At 42.1% G+C, this 20,565-nt stretch overlaps 2 protein-coding genes across 2 annotated transcripts in view; one reads left to right on the top strand and one right to left on the bottom strand.

The window, feature by feature from the left end:
• INAFM2 (InaF motif containing 2) overlaps positions 1–20,565 on the top strand; it is a 184,561-nt gene that overhangs the window by 43,956 nt on the left and 120,040 nt on the right. The gene's annotated exons all lie outside the window — the stretch shown is intronic.
• KNSTRN (kinetochore localized astrin (SPAG5) binding protein) lies at positions 729–14,681 on the bottom strand. Its single transcript, XM_075283436.1, has 9 exons — positions 14,633–14,681; positions 14,365–14,433; positions 11,467–11,596; positions 11,251–11,295; positions 6,172–6,271; positions 3,931–4,045; positions 3,586–3,647; positions 2,303–2,377; positions 729–866 (listed from the first exon to the last, which is right to left on the bottom strand). The coding sequence occupies exons 1-9, from the start codon at positions 14,679–14,681 to the stop codon at positions 735–737; spliced, it is 777 nt and encodes a 258-aa protein (XP_075139537.1). The 3' UTR covers positions 729–734.

Raw genomic sequence — 20,565 nt, forward strand, 5'->3', positions numbered from 1 at the left:
AACAGACTGCAGTGTTTCGAAGAGCGTTGCATCCTCTTCGCACAAAACCAAGCAAAGCACTGCACTTTTAACAGAAGCTGTGCTTGGTATTGCATCTCAGTCCCATTTTCTTGGATGGGACTGAGCTACAAACAGCCCATATTACCAAAGAACATTATGTTGCTCACTGAGTCTTGGATGTCGGACCTCATTGACCTTTAATGATGACCTATTCTAAAGGCTAGGTCAACAGTTAAACCCCAAGAAGCCCTTTAATGGGGATTTTTCCACAAAATGTACTGTTAGAAACCACTAACACTGATGGATGGGTGACAGAGTCAAGAGTAAACCTACTTCTGTTGCCTTTCATAGCACTAGCACTCCATGCCTTCAAGCAGTATTCTATAGCGGGTGCATATGTAGTAGATCTCCCTGCTGTAGGCAGTTCTGATGGGCACATAAGAGCCATAGACAAGAAATATGATATAAGGGGACATTAGACCCATACAGCTAGATGAAAAGCAAATGACGTGTGAAGAAGCCAGTGAGGCAACACTCATAGGACACATGAAACTCATTTATATACAACCTGAGACAGAATTCAACTTTTGACTATGATAGACACAGGTACATTGTTACTTCAGGTCATGTCAGCTATCCAGCTGTGTTTGTGCAGACAGACTCCTTGTCATGCTGATTTTTAGGCTCTTCAGATGCATTTGTGACTGGTTACGGCTTCTATATTTTTGGGGTTTTCATAAATGCAGCCATTTCTCTGCGTCTTCAAGGGACAACTGAAACTGATCCAGGTCACTCTGAAAAGCCTCCTGCTCCTGGAGAAACTTCTTGCGGCTTTCCTCGGCCTCAGTCCACTTTGCCTTCACTGTCTGTTGAGAAGAAATAAGTTGGTTCATGCAGTAAATTTACACCATGCATACGGTACACCATGCATACGGTACACCATGCATACGGTACACCATGCATACGGTACACCATGCATACGGTACACCATGCATACGGTACACCATACATACGGTACACCATACATACGGTACACCATACATAGATAGAACAGAATAGATGGAGAGGCAGTGGTGGTCAGACGCGGCCATTGGTGACACAATTTTATGGGTAAAACGAAGATGTTACTAGCCACAGCAAGTGAATGTGCTGTTACATTAGGTGTGAAACCCTAGTTCTGAAATTTACAATAATGCTTTTGTCACAGTATATAACAGAGCACTGCTCTCCATGGATGATATGACGCCATGAGCGATCCCAGGTGTAATTATAATGAAAAACACAGCGATAGCCTCAGGTCTTAGGTGGTTACTCTGCCACAGTAACAAACATACAGCCATTAGCCTATGACCAATGATATCACTTAAAACTATTCCACTACCACAGACGGCCATAGATCAATACTATCCTCTCCCCTCCCGTCTGTGGTACAAAATGTGCTTAAATAGCTATGAACAAAATTACATTGGGAATTGCTCCAGTATGCAGGTCTAATTTGGCGTGGAGATCGCTGCCTGTCGTCAGCTATAGCTAACCAGATAGCACAGTTGCGGTGAAAATCACAGTTCCTCGGACCCCGATGGTGGGTTGCGGTACTCATAAAGACCGACACCTCTGTTATAAAGCCAGGTACGCAAATTGCCCCACCCCTAGCACACACCTAAAGCTTTGTTTAGCTAGTTAATTGCCCGAGGCTGCCACATCTTCCCCGAAGGGTACAGAAAACAATATAATTCAAAGAATCTCCTAAATTAATTAGACCACAAATCAATCTTGGTACTCAATCCCATAACGAATACCCTACATGCTCCTATCAGCCAACATCAGGATCAAGATCTGATCTTGTGTAATATCAGAACATACAGTTAAGGGAATTTTCTCAACCTACAAAACAGTAATTCTGTCCCATTGTGCAGATCAGACTCACACCGGGAACCTTGTCTGCTACAATGAAGGGCAGAGATACCACAAAAAAATTCCAGTTCATCATATGAATCAATTCATATCGTTCGGCCACCTTTTCATTCCCCTCACAGACGTCTCTCTCTCTCTCTATTACCCCAAAGTGCTGATAGTGTGATGGCAAACACTATGTTCCCATCCTGGCCACCCAGGGGCCTCCCTCAGTCTCCACCTTTGTCAAAGAAAGTCTTTTTGTGGCAATTTTTCTTGCAGTTTTCTTTTTCTTAACCAAAGCCAAAAGGGCTTTCTGCTTTTGATATGTAACCTACCGCAAAAACGGACTGAGTGGCACCGACCTATTATATTCACAACTGACCGAGGATCGACTCTTAGTACATACCTGAATGAGTTCCTTTTGGTCTTTGGCTGCTAGAGTAAAAGTCTTGAGTTCTGTTAAGAGGTTCTCTGTAAAAGTCTAAAGGATAAAGGGGCAAAATCATCATCAATATCCTTTATTTGGAAATCTACAACTTACGAAGGGGTATGCAGTTTTTGGCCACCATTGTAAAACCTGCAAGTAGTAAGTGTGCTAAGGTCTCACAGCTACACTAAATTAGAATATCCCCTATGCTGATGCTTAATAGGCGGAGCTCTAGAGATAGGGGACCTCCCCTGAATATTTTGCAGCACTCATGCCAACACAACCAGTTATTAAAAGTGAGTCTATCATTGGATTAAGGCATTTTTCACTAAGCATATGTTGGAACAGCCTTCACAAAGTCTATTCTACTCCTACCTTTCTTCCAAGCAGTTTTTGAATAAAACTCATTTTCTGAAGTACAAATTCTGTGCTCAGCACAGGGGTAATGCCGAGCACAGCATCATCATCGGCAGCATTCCGCCTCCTCCTGCTTTCAGACACCCCCTTCTTTCAAACCGCGTCCCCCTCTTCACTGCGTCACCAGCAGCAAATATCTTCAGCAGAGATACAAATCCCATGTAGGCGCAGTACGCTTCTGTAGTCCTAAGGAATACTCAGTACTCCTTAGAACTACAGGAGCATACTTCCCTTGCACGGGATTTGAATCTCGCACGTATCTTCTTGAAAGAAGGGGGAGTCTCTGAAAGCAGGAGGATGCGGAATGCTACCAATGACGGTCCTATGCTCGGAGTGCAGAATTTGCATATCAGAAAAAGAAGAGTTTTATTTAAAAAAAAAAAAAAAAAAAAAAGGGGTAACAAGAAAAGAAAAAGAAAGGGAAGACAGGAGTAGCCTTTCTGAAGGCTTAGGGAGAAGTGCCTTAATCCAATGATAGACTCCCTTTAAGACTGGCTTATTACACTCCATGTGTATAAAAACGTAAAGGCTTTCCAGGAGTACAAAATAGATGGTCTGTCCTGACTCTTGGCACCCCATAGCTGTGTACTGTTGGTAGTGGTACTGTCCAGTATTACAGTGTAGCTGAATTCATTCACATGAGTTTCAGCTGCCGCAAGCTTTAGTGCCGGGAACAGCCATTACTATATGTACGTAGTTGTGTCTGGTAAACTATGAAGAGGAAGTGGAGCAGGTGTGCTGCAACCCCCCATTCGGTTGACCAGCAGGGATCCCAGGCAATGAATCTGACACTGATCTGATATGGATGATCCATCCTTTTATTTAAAGCCCTACTCCTTACTCACCCTGGTCTCCTCTTTTACTTTGTTGGTCTCCTCGGCAGCAGCAATAATATGCTCTCCTGAAACTAAAAGAAATTGTCAGATTATTTTAGTAGATGAATGAGAAGTTATGGCACCTACAAGTAGAAGTGTGCAGGACACATCAGCACTAAGACCTTGCACACCGGTTACTGTTCTAGCTTTCCATGTTCCAGACTATAAAGCAGTCAGATAGGATATATGTGATTGATATATAGGATATTCATAGAAAATGCCATACAAGTCTTTAGAATAACACTTTCATTTCCTGTGATTTCCCATAGACACACAACCTGCTGTTGTACATTCACCCCCTTCTTCCGCATTCACCTGGGTCAATGTTTCTGCTCTCTAGAATGATCATATTTTTTTCCAGACGCCTCTGTAGTTCTTTCAACTCTTCCTTCAATGATTCCTGTTGCTCAGACATCTCTTGAATTTTATTCTGCAAAATAAAACATCAGATAGAAACCTTTTAGAACCGAGTACTAACAATGAGTAGCTAAATATAACATTACTGGTTATATACCGTATATACTCGAGTGTAAGCCGACCCGAATATAAGCCGAGGCCCCTAATTTTACCACAAAAAACTGGGAAAACTTATTGACTCGACCACGACAGTCTAGGCCGCAAAACTCAGGACAGTTCCTATTCATGTCCGGTTTTGCAGCTGTGCTTCTGCGGCTCCTATTCATTGACTGATGATGTCCGTATGCCGTTCAGTCACAGCTGGTGGCTAGCACACGATCATCTGCAACCCGCCTTAACCTTAGTTTATCCTGACCACTTCATGACGGGGCCATTTTTCTTGGTCTATCACTGGCCATATTTTAAGCTTTTTGGGTACATAAGGTTTTACAGGCAATAACTTTTTTTTTCATTCAGGTTATTTAAATTATTTTTGCATTTTTTTTTCTTGTAGTCCATTAGTCCAAGTTACAGGAGGAATACAACCTTCTTGCACTTACTGCAGAGCGGATCTGGGTTCCCTAGGATTCAGTAACTCCAGCAGTGTCTGGCATTTGGAGGATCATGTGACTGTGAGGGAAGAGTTCCTTCATTGTGGCTTCCATAGCTGTATAGCATTGAGCACTGTGACAGGGACAGTCACTGGTACTAGGCTTCCCGCTCCTGCAGTTGCTATGTGTATATGGAGTGGTGTCATGAATGCATCCCATAGAAGTGGATCAGTCAGCGGCCACACACATGCGCACTACCGCTCTGTTCATATGAATCATTGAATTTGCAAGTCTGATTTTTCAAGATCATTGGGGTTCCCAGTAGTCACAACAAAAAAAAAACAACACCTTCAATATAGTACATAGTATAGTAAGGTTGTACCGACCGCTGTAGAACACTTCTGCCTTTCTCATGCGGAGACAGAAGTTAGTTTAGAGAGTGTAAGTGTAGAAGATTTAGATTTGGGAATGTGATAAGCCCGCCTAGATGTTTGGCATAATTTTTAAATTTTATTTTATAGCCTTCCCTGTGCAGGTTAAATCAACATATTGTATATACTCGAGTATAAGCCGACCCGAATATAAGCCGAGGCCCCTAATTTTACCACAAAAAACTGGGAAAACTTATTGACTCGAGTATAAGCCAAGGGGGGGCAATGCAGGAGCTACTGGAAAATTTCACAGATTAAAATGGTCGGAGTTTTTGGGTGCAGTAGATGCTGGGGAAGGGGAGGGGGTGTTTTGGTTGTCTGCCCCTTCCCTGAGCTTGAGGACTGGGTCCCCCCCCCCACTTGGAATTCAGCCTGGCTGAATATAGGGGATCTGCAGTGCTCCTATTAACCCCTTCCTGATGGAACAGGAGCACTGCAGATCCCCTATATTTAGTAAACCGGGCACTTTCAGACAAAGGGATACCTAATGTGTATGTGTTTCACAGTCATTTTCTACATATTCTAGGGAAAGGAGGGATTTAGAACTTTTATTTTTTTTATTTTTTTATTATATATTTTTAAATTTTTCATTGTGGGACTCAATGGAGATTAGACAGTTTATGCAATATATGAGAGAAGAAAAATAAAATAAAAAAACTAGGTAATATGAACTGAAGACGACGGTATCAGATCTCGAGCAATGCTCATAGGTGTGCCATCTCCAGATCAGACTGTAACCACACATTACTAAGGTACCCCTATAGAGTAGCATGACCATTGTAGAGGTGCAGTGATGACGGTTTCATTGAAAGTCTATGGGACTGTTGAAGAGAAGATAATAAGATAAACTCAGTATTTAATAATATACTACTGCCTCAGTAAGTGGATGGAGACAACAGAGTTCAGTTTTTGTGAAGAATATTTTAGACTCGGTCTTTTTTTAGGATTACATAAATTATGAACAGTGCAATTTTCACTACTGTCCACTAGATGTCAGTAGAACAATCTACACTACAGTAGACTGGTAAATGAATTTTGCTAGCCAGCTTTCTGCTAGTAGCCAGAAGGTTCATGACAAAGTGACAGGTCTATTATATCTTCTCTAAGCTGTAGGTGCCATGTAGGTGTAGTGTTGGTGGTGGAGCAACAAGGATGTACCAATAGTAACAGAAACTCACCTGTGCACTGAGCAGATTGTTATGGAGACTGGTATTTGCTGCCTCCAATAACTGATTCTTGTCCTTCAGGTCAGATTCTACTCTGTATCTGGCACCAGGGCTACGTAAAGGAAATAATAATTAAAAAAAAACACATTACACTAGTACATGCATATGCCAAAGCTTAAAGTGACCCCATCAGGTGATTTGTGCTGCCCTATTGGATGCAGGGTATGGTAGAATCTCTACCATAAGATAAGAATGAGAAAAGCTGAGCTCTGGTATATATATATATATATATATATATATATATATATATATATATATATATATATATATATAAGATTATATGATAGAGCAAGGTTACATTGACCAGGGTATGCCATTAAGTAAAGGTCCGGGCTGAACACATCCAGTAATTATGGTATTTTTTAGATAAAAAGATGTGCCTGACTATAAGACACACAAGAAGAACTCACACATTAATCGTCCATTGTCCGTGCAACATGTGAAAGCAGCAGGGATGTTTGCCAATCCCTACTGCTGCCATTGCAAGGTATCAGGGCTTAGGGGCAGTGGGCAGGCTTCTCCTGGCCGCTGTTTTAATAAAACAGCCAGAGGCAGGGGACGGACCACCAGTTGGGTAATCCTACCTTGGTACCACATGTGTCCAATGACATGAAAGGTCCTCTTTAAATTAAGGGAGCCTTCCACTGACCCAGTCCATTGACTGAGACTATCTACTAAGGTGAACTTTGTGATCTGTTCACATGGTGCCATGCGGTGTCTGCCATTTCTGTGGTGCGGTGCCTATGGGGCTATGTGGCCCAAAACCTGGGGCTTAGCCTGCCGGAAGAGATGTGGCTGTGCAGCTGGGTCAGTGCACACTCAGTAGTATAAAGAGGTCTCCATGAAGTGGCTAGTGGGTTTATACACCTTGATAAATAGGTATACTATGAACCTCATGTTCTGTATTGTACAATTTGCTGAGAAGCACAAGATCAATGTAAAAGATTAAAATGTGTGGTGCAGGTCTTCTTTTCTTTTTGGCTATGATAGAGGAGAGAAGCTGAGCTCTGTGATATATAGGGTTATATGATAGAGGAGAGAAGCTGAGCTCTGTGATATATAGGGTTATATGATAGAGGGAGAGAAGCTGAGCTCTGTGATATATAGGGTTATATGATAGAGGGAGAGAAGCTGAGCTCTGTGATATATAGGGTTATATGATGGAGGAGAGAAGCTGAGCTCTGTGATATATAGGGTTATATGATAGAGGAGAGAAGCTGAGCTCTGTGATATATAGGGTTATATGATAGAGGGAGAGAAGCTGAGCTCTGTGATATATAGGGTTATATGATGGAGGAGAGAAGCTGAGCTCTGTGATATATAGGGTTATATGATGGAGGAGAGAAGCTGAGCTCTGTGATATATAGGTTATAGGATAGAGGAGATAAGCTGAGCTCTGTGATATATAGGGTTATATGGTAGAGGAGAGAAGCTGAGCTCTGTGATATATAGGGTTATATGATGGAGGAGAGAAGCTGAGCTCTGTGATATATAGGGTTATATGATGGAGGAGAGAAGCTGAGCTCTGTGATATATAGGTTATAGGATAGAGGAGAGAAGCTGAGCTCTGTGATATATAGGGTTATATGATGGAGGAGAGAAGCTGAGCTCTGTGATATATAGGGTTATATGATGGAGGAGAGAAGCTGAGCTCTGTGATATATAGGTTATAGGATAGAGGGAGAGAAGCTGAGCTCTGTGATATATAGGTTTATATGATAGAGGAAGAAGCTGAGCTCTGTGATATATAGGGTTATATGATAGAGGAGAGAAGCTGAGCTCTGTGATATATAGGGTTATATGATGGAGGAGAGAAGCTGAGCTCTGTGATATATAGGTTATAGGATAGAGAGAAGCTGAGCTCTGTGATATATAGGGTTATATGATAGATGGAGAGAAGCTGAGCTCTGTGATATATAGGGTTATATGATGGAGGAGAGAAGCTGAGCTCTGTGATATATAGGTTATAGGATAGAGGGAGAGAAGCTGAGCTCTGTGATATATAGATTTATATGATACAGGAGAGACGCTGAGCTCTGGGATATATAGGGTTATATGATAGAGGAGAGAAGCTGAGCTCTGTGATATATAGGGTTATATGATAGAGGGAGAGAAGCTGAGCTCTGTGATATATAGGTTTATATGATAGAGGAAGAAGCTGAGCTCTGTGATATATAAGGTTATATGATGGAGGAGAGAAGCTGAGCTCTGTGATATATAGGGTTATATGGTAGAGGAGAGAAGCTGAGCTCTGTGATATATAGGGTTATATGATAGAGGAGAGAAGCTGAGCTCTGTGATATATAGGGTTATATGATAGATGGAGAGAAGCTGAGCTCTGTGATATATAGGGTTATATGATAGAGGAGAGAAGCTGAGCTCTGTGATATATAGGGTTATATGATGGAGGAGAGAAGCTGAGCTCTGTGATATATAGGGTTATAGGATAGAGGAGAGAAGCTGAGCTCTGTGATATATAGGTTATATGATAGAGGAGAGAAGCTGAGCTCTGTGATATATAGGGTTATATGATAGATGGAGAGAAGCTGAGCTCTGTGATATATAGGGTTATATGATAGAGGAGAGAAGCTGAGCTCTGTGATATATAGGGTTATATGATAGAGGAGAGAAGCTGAGCTCTGTGATATATAGGGTTATATGATAGAGGAGAGAAGCTGAGCTCTGTGATATATAGGGTTACTAGCTGGTACCCGCGACTTCGTCTGCGGTGATTGTAGCAGTGGGTATATACAGGCGCGGGTAAGGTTTTCGTAGTGTGTATAAGGTATGGGATATGACATGTAACTTTGTATCTTGTTGTTGCTGTAATTCAGAGAATACGTGAGGCTTTTGTGTTGAAGTTATTTTGTATTTGGGCTGCTATATATACGGTGTTCTGAGAAACTTTACATAGTGTCTTTGGGACATAAGAATTTGAAGTTAACCCTTTCCTCCCGATGGCATTTTTTGATTTTCGTTTCTGACTCCCCTCCTTCTAAACCCCATAACTTTTTTATTTCTCCGCTCCCAGAGCCATATGAGGTCTTAATTTTTCCTGGGACAAATTTTTCTTCATGATGCCACCATTATTTATTCTATATAATGTACTGGGAAGCAGGGAAAAAATTCAGAATGGGGTGGATTTGAAGAAAACATGCAGTTCTGCGACTTTCTTACGGGCTTTGGTTTTACGGCGTTCACTGTGCAACCAAAATGACATGTCCCCTGTATTCTGTGTTTTGTTACGATTCCGAGGATACCAAATTTATATGGTTTTATTTACATTTTGACCCCTTAAAAAAAAATCCAAAACTGTGTTAAAAAATTATTTTTTGAAAAGTCGCCACATTCCGACATCCGTAACTTTTTTATACATGCGTGTACGGGGACGTATAGGGCGTCTTTTTTTGCGGGACCGGGTGTACTTTGTAGTTCTACCAGCTTCAGGAAATGTTATTGCTTTGATCACTTTTTATTCAAATTTTTATCAGAATCAAAACAGTGAAAAAATGGCAGTTTGGCACTTTTGACCATTTTTCCCGCTACGGCGTTTACCGAACAGGAAAAATATTTGTATAGCTTTGCAGAGCGGGCGATTTCGGACGTGAGGATACCTAACATGTATGTGTTTCACAGTTTTTAACTACTTTTATATGTGTTCTAGGGAAAGGGGGGTGATTTTAATTTTTAATCCTTTTTATTTATTTTTTTTTATATATTTTTTAATTTTTTTAAAACTTTTTTTTGCATTTATTAGACCTCCTAGGGGTATTGACATGGGTGGGCGGTGTCACGGATTGTCAGAGCGGTGGGGGTCGGCAAACATGGCTGCTCCGGAGCGTTAAAGAGCGCCTCCTAGAGTATCGTTAAGGTGAGGGGTAAAGTGGTAAAGTATCTGTATATGTGATTGTGTGGGGTTAGGGGCGAGGCTGCAGAGGGCAATATGAATTTTGGGGCTTGCTATGGTCCAAAGTGTGTGAGATTGCAGAGATGGTGGTGTGAGTTTGGATTTTTTGTGGGGGTCCTGGCACAAACGTATGTGTGCTATTGTGACGAAAAGTAGCCTATTGTTTAATCGGGTGTATTAACTATGTTTGTGGAAAATTTCAGCCAAATCGGTGGAGCGGTTTTTCCGTGATTGAGGAACAAACATCCGAACATGCAAACATCCAAACACACAAACTTTCACATTTATAATATTAATAGGATATGATAGATGGAGAGAAGCTGAGCTCTGTGATATATAGGGTTATATGATAGAAGAGAGAAGCTGAGCTCTGTGATATATAGGGTTATATGATAGAGGAGAGAAGCTGAGCTCTGTGATATATAGGTTTATATGATAGATGGAGAGAAGCTGAGCTCTGTGATATATAGGTTTATAGGATAGAGGAGAGAAGCGGAGCTCTGTGATATATAGCGTTATATGATAGAGGAGAGAAGCTGAGCTCTGTGATATATAGGGTTATATGATGGAGGGAGAGAAGCTGAGCTCTGTGATATATAGGTTATATGATAGAGGAGAGAAGCTGAGCTCTGTGATATATAGGGTTATATGATAGAGGAGAGAAGCTGAGCTCTGTGATATATAGGTTATATGATGGAGGAGAGAAGCTGAGCTCTGTGATATATAGGGTTATATGATAGAGGAGAGAAGCTGAGCTCTGTGATATATAGAGTTATATGATAGAGGAGAGAAGCTGAGCTCTGTGATATATAGGGTTATATGATAGAGAAGAGAAGCTGAGTTCTGTGGTATATAGGTTATATGATAGAGGAGAGAAGCTGAGCTCTGTGATATATAGGGTTATAGGATAGAGGGGAGAAGCTGAGCTCTGTGATATATAGGGTTATAGGATAGAGGAGAGAAGCTGAGCTCTGTGATATATAGGGTTATAGGATAGAGGAGAGAAGCTGAGCTCTGTGATATATAGGGATATATGATAGAGGGAGAGAAGCTGAGCTCTGTGGTATATAAGATAGAGAGAAGTTTATGTGATTTAGAGCTGGATTTCTGAGTCAGCTACTCACCCACGCACAGTAGGACCTGTTTTCTTGGGCATGACAGGCTTCTTTCTGGTAACAGATAACATATGAGGCAGTAAATAACTTTGCCTCATCTGTACAACTACAGTAAAGGCTCTGAGGAAATCTACAGCCAGTGACTAATCCTGCTGAGGAGCCACTACAGGGGAAATTAGGTATTATGTGATGCGTGGAATTAGTAGTAAGATCATACAGACTTACCCATTACCTCCAGCCTTGAACACTATGCAACTCGGAGGAGCAGCAGTGAATGCTATGTTGGGATCCTTACTATACAGTGGAACAACAGGCTTCGGAGGACAGAGTTTCTTGGCAATGGGTAAAGTGAGGTCTAAGAAAAAGATAGGAACACTTAATAGAATTCAAGCCTACACATTTCTATATCACAAGCTGCAATAAGTCAGTAAAGTATAAGTCACCTTGTCGAAACGGAGATAAAGGCCACTTTCAGATGACACTAGCCTGCATCAGTATATGTAGTGATCCATTATCATGACAGTCGGGGGGCCATTGAGGGCTCCCAGGCTTGTCCTTATATTAGCTCTATTATAGGACACGTGTAATAGACAGATAGGAGTTTTGCAATGCATTGCAGTGTATAGTATTATTGTTCAAGACCCCTAGGGGGTCTAAATATGTCAGTTAAAAAAAAAAAAATGTGTACAAAAACTACAGTCCTATGAAAAAGTTTGGGCACCCCTATTAATCTTAATCATTTTTAGTTCTAAATATTTTGGTGTTTGCAGCAGCCATTTCAGTTTGATATATCTAATAACTGATGGACACAGTAATATTTCAGGATTGAAATGAGGTTTATTGTACTAACAGAAAATGCGCAATATGCATTAAACCAAAATTTGACCGGTGCAAAAGTATGGGCACCTCAACAGAAAAGTGACATTAATATTTAGTAGATCCTCCTTTTGCAAAGATAACAGCCTCTAGTCGCTTCCTGTAGCTTTTAATCAGTTCCTGGATCCTGGATGAAGGTATTTTGGACCATTTCTTTCTACAAAACAATTCAAGTTCAGTTAAGTTTGATGGTCGCTGAGCATGGACAGCCCGCTCTCAAATGATCTGAAAACAAAGATTGTTCAACATAGTTGTTCAGGGGAAGGATACAAAACGTTGTCTCAGAGATTTAACCTGTCAGTTTCCACTGTGAGGAACATAGTAAGGAAATGGAAGACCACAGGGACAGTTCTTGTTAAGCCCAGAAGTGGCAGGCCAAGAAAAATATCAGAAAGGCAGAGAAGAAGAATGGTGAGAACAGTCAAGGACAATCCACAGACCACTTCCAAAGAGCTGCAGCATCATCTTGCTGCAGATGGTGTCACTGTGCATCGGTCAACTATACAGCGCACTTTGCACAAATAGAAGCTGTATGGGAGATTGATGAGAAAGAAGCCGTTTCTGAACGTACGCCACAAATAGAGTTGCCTGAGGTATGAAAAAGCACATTTGGACAAGGCAGCTTCATTTTGGAAACAAAAATTGAGTTGTTTGGTTATAAAAAAAGGCGTTATGCATGGCGTCCAAAAAGAAACAGCATTCCAAGAAAAACACATGCTACCCACTGTAAAATTTGGTGGAGGTTCCATCATGCTTTGGGGCTGTGTGGCCAATGCCGGCATCGGGAATCTTGTTAAAGTTGAGGGTCGCATGGATTCCACTCAGTATCAGCAGATTCTTGAGAATAATGTTCAAGAATCAGTGACGAAGTTGAAGTTACGCCGGGGATGGATATTTCAGCAAGACAATGATCCAAAACACCGCTCCAAATCCTCAGGCATTCATGCAGAGGAACAATTACAATGTTCTGGAATGGCCATCCCAGTCACCAGACCTGAATATCATTGAACATCTGTGGGATGATTTGAAGCGGGCTGTCCATGCTCGGCGACCATCTAACTTAACTGAACTTGAATTGTTTGTCCAAAATACCTTTATCCAGGATCCAGGAACTGATTAAAAGCTACAGGAAGCGACTAGAGGCTGTTATCTGTGCAAAAGGAGGATGTACTAAATATTAATGTCACTTTTCTGTTGAGGTGCCCATACTTTTGCAGCGGTCAAATTTTGGTTTAATGCATATTGCACATTTTCTGTTAGTACAATAAACCTCATTTCAATCCTGAAATATTACTGTGTCCATCAGTTATTAGATATATCAAACTGAAATGGCTGCTGCAAACACCAAAATATTTAGAACTAAAAAAATGATTAAGATTAATAGGGGTGCCCAAACTTTTTCATAGGACTGTATATAAACTTGGTATCACCATTATCGTAACTACCCACAAAATTTGAATATAATGTCATTGTAGCCACACAGGGAATGCATAATAACAAAATCCAAAAGAAAGTGGCACGGATGTAGTTTTTCCTCCAATTCCACCCCACTATGAATTTTTTTCCGAGCTTCATGTAAGGTCCTGTTCACACGGGGAACAGATTGGTGGATTTTGGTCCAGAGAGTGATGCGGGAAGCCACGTCACAATAGAGACAAAACGCGCCTGTTGCGGCTTCCGACAGTCGCAGCTTCAGTAGGCTCAAATGAATGGGCCTAGTCCGGAGGGCGCTGCCGCGAGGTGGACGGCCGCGGAGTCCGTCCGAAGAAAGGGCAGCTAGCGGTCTACATAGACTTCCATTGTGAGGGGGCGGTTTATGACGTGGATTCAGCGCCAAAAACCGCCCCCTCTTGCCCCGTGTGACTGAGCCCTAAGAACCACTGGCTGGGACCAGTTTAGGGGTGAAAGACCACCTGACTGGTTCCTTTTAAGAAATGACATGTGCAGTGTTTACAGGTGTTACGATGTCATTGCTGAACCTGAATGCAGTTTCAAACAAAAAATTCTCTTTTTTTTTTTAATTTTTAAAAGAGGCTCTTTCATGTCCTCTGACATTGGCGGTATTATATACCGCTAGAAAGCTGATAATGCGCTGAATACATAGAGGCTTATAATATCTACACACAAGGAGCATCAATAGGATTCAGTGACGGCCTCTGTATCCAATACAGGAGAACACCCCCCCCCCCCCTTCACATCAATCCCAGATACTCAAGAGTGACGTCACAGAAGTGACATCATACATACCTGTCGGCTGTGATGCTCGTAGGACCGGCAGCTTAGATTTATCCATCACTACAAGATCCTCAGCCGTACCTGATAACACACATAACACTCATTACTAAAGCCTGTCATAGGGGTGTGTAGAACTACAGCTCCCAGCACACCCTGCAGTATTACAAGGTGCTGGGGAGCTATAGGATGTAATACACAACGGCGTCCTCATAGTCACAACAACCCACAACTGACAGACAGACGAGACCCGCTCTTCTCTCCGGTATTCGGTTTACCTCACCTCTATGCTGTTTGTTTCCCGGGAACCGTTTTTCAAAATTACGTGACATCATTTCCGGGCATGCGCAGATACAGCGCTTGGACTATGGAACGCATAATAGGTGCTGTAAGAAGCAGGGATCTCCTGGTAACAGCGCCATCTGTGGGTAGCACGTGTGATTGCAATACCTGGTACACGCACAATGCCTGTAACGTGTCAGGGCTGCCATTACACTGCAATGTACAGAGATAAGGATGAAGTATATACCTGCCACATCCTGCCCCTCACATGTCATTGTCACTATAGGCAGGCTTCACACAGGGGGGCATTTAGGCAGCCCAGCAATGTAGAATTTTAAAATGTCTCAGGATAGGGTTTGGTGGCTTTCTTGACTTCCAATACCAAATATTTGGTGACCTTTTGTATTTTGGGTGCGGGTAGCCTGTGAAGCTGGTGTACAGCAGGTTACAGGATTGGGCGCATGCGCAGTAGCCGTAGTAGAAGCCGCATGCTACTGCACATGCGCCCAGGCCATTTTTTTTAATCAATGTCAGTTCGCGAGCGCTGGAGGAGGACGGGACCCGAAGACATCGCTGGAAGAGGAGGCGTGGATGAAGAAGACGGCGCACCCTGAATGCCCGCCCAGCGTGCACGATGCGTAAGTAGATCACATTCTTTTTTAGGGTATTATTTTAAAATTGGAGGGTAGTTTAATATAACTTTAGCGGTGCCTGAATAGCCTTTTTAAAGGCTATTCACGCATATGTGGGGCTCTATCAGCATGATTTTGCAGATAGAGCCCCTTTAAGTGTCACATCTTTGGGGGTCCAACGATCAAGAGAATGGGCAACCAAAAGTCCTCCTAAAACCACTTTGTGAATGGAGCTCTGGTCATGCAAGGGCACCGATGCTCCATTCATAAGAAGACTTTAGGGGGGTCTCGTTCTCTTGATCAGTGGGGGATCTCGCTTGTTGGACCCTGCAAGAAGATGCAAGATACAAAATGTCTTGAATTCCCGAGCACAGCTTCATCATCACTAAACACAGCCATCCAGGCTTTTTGGTCGGTCCTGTGGGCAGTGGAAGTCCATACTAGTATTAGACTGGGAGAGCAGTCTCCTGGGATCTCATCAATCACCACAATGTAAGGCCTGGTTCACATCTGCGTACCGTAGTCTGTTTGTGGAGTATGCTTGTGGACCCCCCGAACGGAATACCGAATGCATTAAAAAGCGGTTAGCTAAGAAACCACATGGACCCCATAGACTATAATGAGGTCTGTGTGTTTTCCGCATGAATCATGCGGAGAGAAAAATACCTCTTGCAGAACTTTTCTCTCCGCATAAATTGAAAACACACGGACCCCATTCAAATCTATGGAGTCTGTGTGGTTTCATAGCTAACTGCATTGTAATGCGATCCCCAAGTGGACTCCCTGAACGGAATACCAAAAGCAAATGTGAACCCGGCCCTACACTGTGATAATTGGTGAGATCCCAGTAGTGGGATCCCCAGCGATTGGACATTTAAAGAGGACCTTTCATGGTTTGGGGCACAGGCAGTTCTATATACTGCTGGAAAGCCATTCAGCGCACTGTCGGCTTTCCCGATCTGTGCCCCGGGTAAAGAGCTTTCGGTCCCGATAACGTAGCTCTTTACAGTAAGAAGGGCGTTCCTGACAGTCAGTCAGGAACGTCCTTCTCCACAGCAGCGCCTATCGCGCTGTACAGTGTGAGCAGGGAGGAACACCTTCTCCCTCTGCTCACAGTGCTCGTCCATAGACTAGTATTATCAGGAGGGGAGGGGACGTTCCTCCCCGCTCACACTGTACAGCGCGATAGGCGCTGCTGTGGAGAAGGACGTTCCTGACTGACTGTCAGGAACGTTCTTCTTTCTGTAAAGAGCTACAGTACCAGGACTGATAGCTCTTTACCCAGGGAACAGATCGGGAGTGTGTTGTATAGTTTTGTCTATTATAGAGGTTGTCCTCAGACACACAAACCATGACCATCGCTATATTAATATCTAATATTAATACATAATGAGTAAAGCTTTTATTGATTTGTTACCAATAGCGAAGACGCCCTGATCACCCACGTGTAACTATAGTGATGTGATTCCAGATCTCTGAGCCATTGTTAAAGGGAGCTGCCTTTTTGGATACCCTCCCAACCAAATTTGTAGAAATCCGTGCAGGTCCTTTCACCCACATCACCACTAATGCACCAAAACACCAGGTTCCTTTTCCCTCCATGACAAATGGTGACACAGAAAGGACAGAGAGGCTCAACTGTGTCGTGTTGCCACAGATTTCTGAAAAACTACCTTTAAGGATCACATGACCGGTCCTCTGTTCACAATCCATTGCTGAATGGGCATTACCCGTGTGTCAACGTGGGATTAGAAAATAGAGACCAGCAGGGAGCTGGTAAGCATCAGAATAGGAGCTGTGGGGAATCAGTGAGACAAGTAGTATTTTTGTAAACCTATTCCATGGTAGGAAACTTATTCAGAAGGGGTACAGAGAAAATGGTACCATAATGAATAACAGTACACCTTCTAACCCACATGGAGACCTCTTACATAGTCAACCAATACCCTACTTTGCTCTGATGTGGGGCAAAAACCTAAAAACAGCTGTCTTCGGACGGCAACCTCTTCTTTCCAGAGGGGTTATGCTGGCTTGGCTATTATTCCCAGATTATGCCCTTAGGTTTCTTTGAAAGCCAGGCATTACTCTATAAAGAGCTCCCTTCCAATAGGTGGCGCTAGGAGAAAATTTTTCAACCTACCAATGAGGTTTTATTTGTCTTCCTTATCAATAGATTTTACTTTTTTTTTTTTTTTTGCATATTGTGAGACCATCTAGGGATCACAATGTACTTTTTTCCCCCCTATCAGTATGTCTTTGTAGAATGGGAGGAAATCCACAGGGAGAACATACAAAATCCTTGCAGATGTTGTTCCTGGCGGGATTCAAACCCAGGACTCCAGCGCTGCAAGGCTAACCACTGAGCCACCATGTTGCCCCCATATCAATAGATTTCAAATGACATGAAGACAGACAGCAAGAAATTGTTCTGAATGAAATTATATTTATGGAACACGATATTACAGATTTCTATGAAATATTTGTAAGAACATTACATATATAAGTAGATACCATAGAAATGTTGTACAAGTTTACAGAATTGAAATGTACAAATAATTTATTTTTTTTACTACATTTAAAAACTTTGTATTTGCCTTAATTTTACTCCGACTCAACAAATTTTCTCATCTTCTAAGAAAGCAATTTATCACAATATTCCCATTTTATGTTATTATACACACAGGCTACCAAGGAAATGACAAAAAAAGCTAACATGGCGTCCTACGCGATCGTCAAGTTTTGATATATACAGTACCATGTACTTTCTTTTTGTATTTTTGCATAAATGTGTATAATGTAAGTTGATGGAAAAAGAACAAAAGAAATTCTAGGAAATGTAGAATGGAGAAGTCATTGAAAAATAAAAAAAATATATAAAAAAAACCCACTGATATAAAGGGTGTATAAAATATATTTGAACTTTGTCATATGTGTTTATGTCGTAACACTGTCTTATATATACTTTTTATAATTGCAGTGCCCCAGTTCTCTAGTTTAAGAAGGTGTTGGCACAAAGGGCATGCTCCTCATGGGCGGGGCTAATGAGGGGTGTAGAGGTAGCAGTCACAGTAGACCTAAAGGCCCTTGCCATATAAGAAACCAGTGGTTTTATAAATGGCTCAGGAGCTTGAAGTTCCTCCTCTGATGCTCTTCTGGGTTGCAGTTGTCACTCGTAAAAGTGTTATAATGAAAATAGTATCATGAAATGGACAAGACCAAATAATTTTATTGTAGGGAATGGGGGGGAGGGATTGGAAAGAAATTCTCCTAAAAGCATAGGGTAATATAAAGCAATAACCCACTGGGATCATTGGTCACATACCGTCATTGGTGTAGGACTAGGGGTCACCAGAGCGGTGATGCTGGAGCCAGGGAATTTAACAGGGGCGTATAGTTAATATTTTATTTTATATTACTTCTGGCTTTAAGGGAAGGTTCCTAACATCCCTAAAACTACATTTTAAGTTGTAATGTACATTTAGACAAATCAGAGACCTGTTTTTGTTACATAGCTCTAAATCCTATTGATTTTTCCATAGCCCTACAGTGAAATGATTAATTCTCACTTTTTGCTGCTACCACTAGAGGGAACTCTCAGGACATATGCAGCCGCAACTGAATTCAATAATAAATCCATATTCTGTAAGCTCTTAAAATCCCCCTAGTGGTGCAGAGAAGGGGATTATAAATCACTCTTTTTGGCTGTTGAGAATGGCTGGGTTAGTAAGGGAATAGACTCTATGGGATAATCTATAAACTATGTGAATTATGTATAGTGGTGACAGTAATGTATATACTAGTTAAATATGAGGGGAAATTAATCCTGTTACATATATAAAATATTGAAATTAAATAAAGGCACAATCCAAATTCCCTTTACTCTGCACAGCTACATATATGGGGTTCTAATATATTGGTAGTATTGGTCAGATACTCTATCTTTCCTATGTATATAACATTCCTTGATTCTGCAGGTGATGTTTATAATCTGAAGGTAATATGGAGTAGAGCGTGAGCAATGCCAAAATAGACCTCCTGCCATCACACTCCTCTTCCTGGGGTACGATACTATGTGTACCGTACACTTTGCCTTCAATGAAAAGTTCGTATGAATCTCCGTCATGTTACACCTTCACTTTTTTACTGGGAAGGTGAATTTAGCACGAGTTAGGCCCCCTTTAGGCACAGGCCCTCTAGCAGCTGCACGACCTCCTACAAGGCCTAGGTTGGTATTCTGTGGTCCAAATGTGTCTAAAGGGAACTCACATTACGATCAGAGATGGTTAGAGATGGGTGAACTGATTCATTCCGAGCCAGGTTTGATCCAAATATTCCAAATTGTTTGGTTTTTGACTAAACTTAACAATTGGTAATTTGCGTTGGACGAACTAAAATGGCCACTACAACTTGCTTTGTGGTTTATTATTATATTCTGGAGTCTCTTCCCCTTCCCTCACCACTTTTTGGGCCTCCTTGTGGTGTCCAGTGCTCTCCTGGTGATGTCATGAACTTGGGGTCACCGTTGAGGCCTGTGTTTGGGTCACAACAGTCACCTATCGAGTGTCATGATATCATGATGCTCGACATACCCTGGGCACTTGGTGTCACCAAGGAGACTGGAAGAGAGTGCTGGACACCACAAGGAGAATAAATAAAGTTCAATGATAAAGGTTAAAAAGCGGCCTTCAATAGTGGAGCCAAGCCTTGTGTGTTGAAACTTGCCCATGTCAGGATACGGAGTCGCCGCGGTCTCCTTGCTGCGCGGCGTCTCCCTGGGAGACGTGTTAGGAGTTCTATTGGGTGTGCTTAGGTCATTAAGGGTTAATCTTTTCCTTGCCTTCAGTCTCAATGTCATTAGCCATCAGGCGTGTTTTTCTGCTGCTATTTAATCTTATGTAAGGATAGGAGTCAGGGTCAGGCAGTGCAAAGTGACACAGCTGGGAAAGCAACACTGTGCAACTAATGACAAAAGGGGTCGCAGGCCCTGCAGCTATAACTATGCTGTAGTATCTGAGATGAGGCAGACCAATGCACTTCCTAATTGAAGTGCGCCTACCACGGCTCCTAACCTTCTATCCGGCGGCTAGGATAAGGGGAGAGGAGGCCCTGAAAGTCCTAGGGACTGGAGTCACGGGGTCACACCTAAACAGAAAGCACAGTGTAAATGCAATGCAAAACAAAAGACTAAACAGCATGGAACCAGGGAGGACCACAAGTCCCAGCAGGACACAGAAGAGAAGGCGAGGCCAGACGAGCAAGAGGTCAAGCCAGGAGATATAATAAAAGGTACCAAATCAAAAGA

This window comes from Leptodactylus fuscus, chromosome 7, assembly GCF_031893055.1.
Source record: "Leptodactylus fuscus isolate aLepFus1 chromosome 7, aLepFus1.hap2, whole genome shotgun sequence".
NCBI lineage: Eukaryota > Metazoa > Chordata > Amphibia > Anura > Leptodactylidae > Leptodactylus > Leptodactylus fuscus.

What these genes read in the sequence shown, in the direction of transcription:
- KNSTRN (XM_075283436.1), bottom strand. Translation starts at nt 14,681, where the DNA reads ATGTCACGTAATTTTGAAAAACGGTTCCCGGGAAACAAACAGCATAGA. An exon ending in ACGAGCATCACAGCCGACAG is followed by an intron (nt 11,597 to 14,364) that starts GTATGTATGATG and finishes TCTTTTTCTTAG; the next exon opens with ACCTCACTTTACCCATTGCC. An exon ending in GAGCAGAAACATTGACCCAG is followed by an intron (nt 3,648 to 3,930) that starts GTGAATGCGGAA and finishes AATTTCTTTTAG; the next exon opens with TTTCAGGAGAGCATATTATT.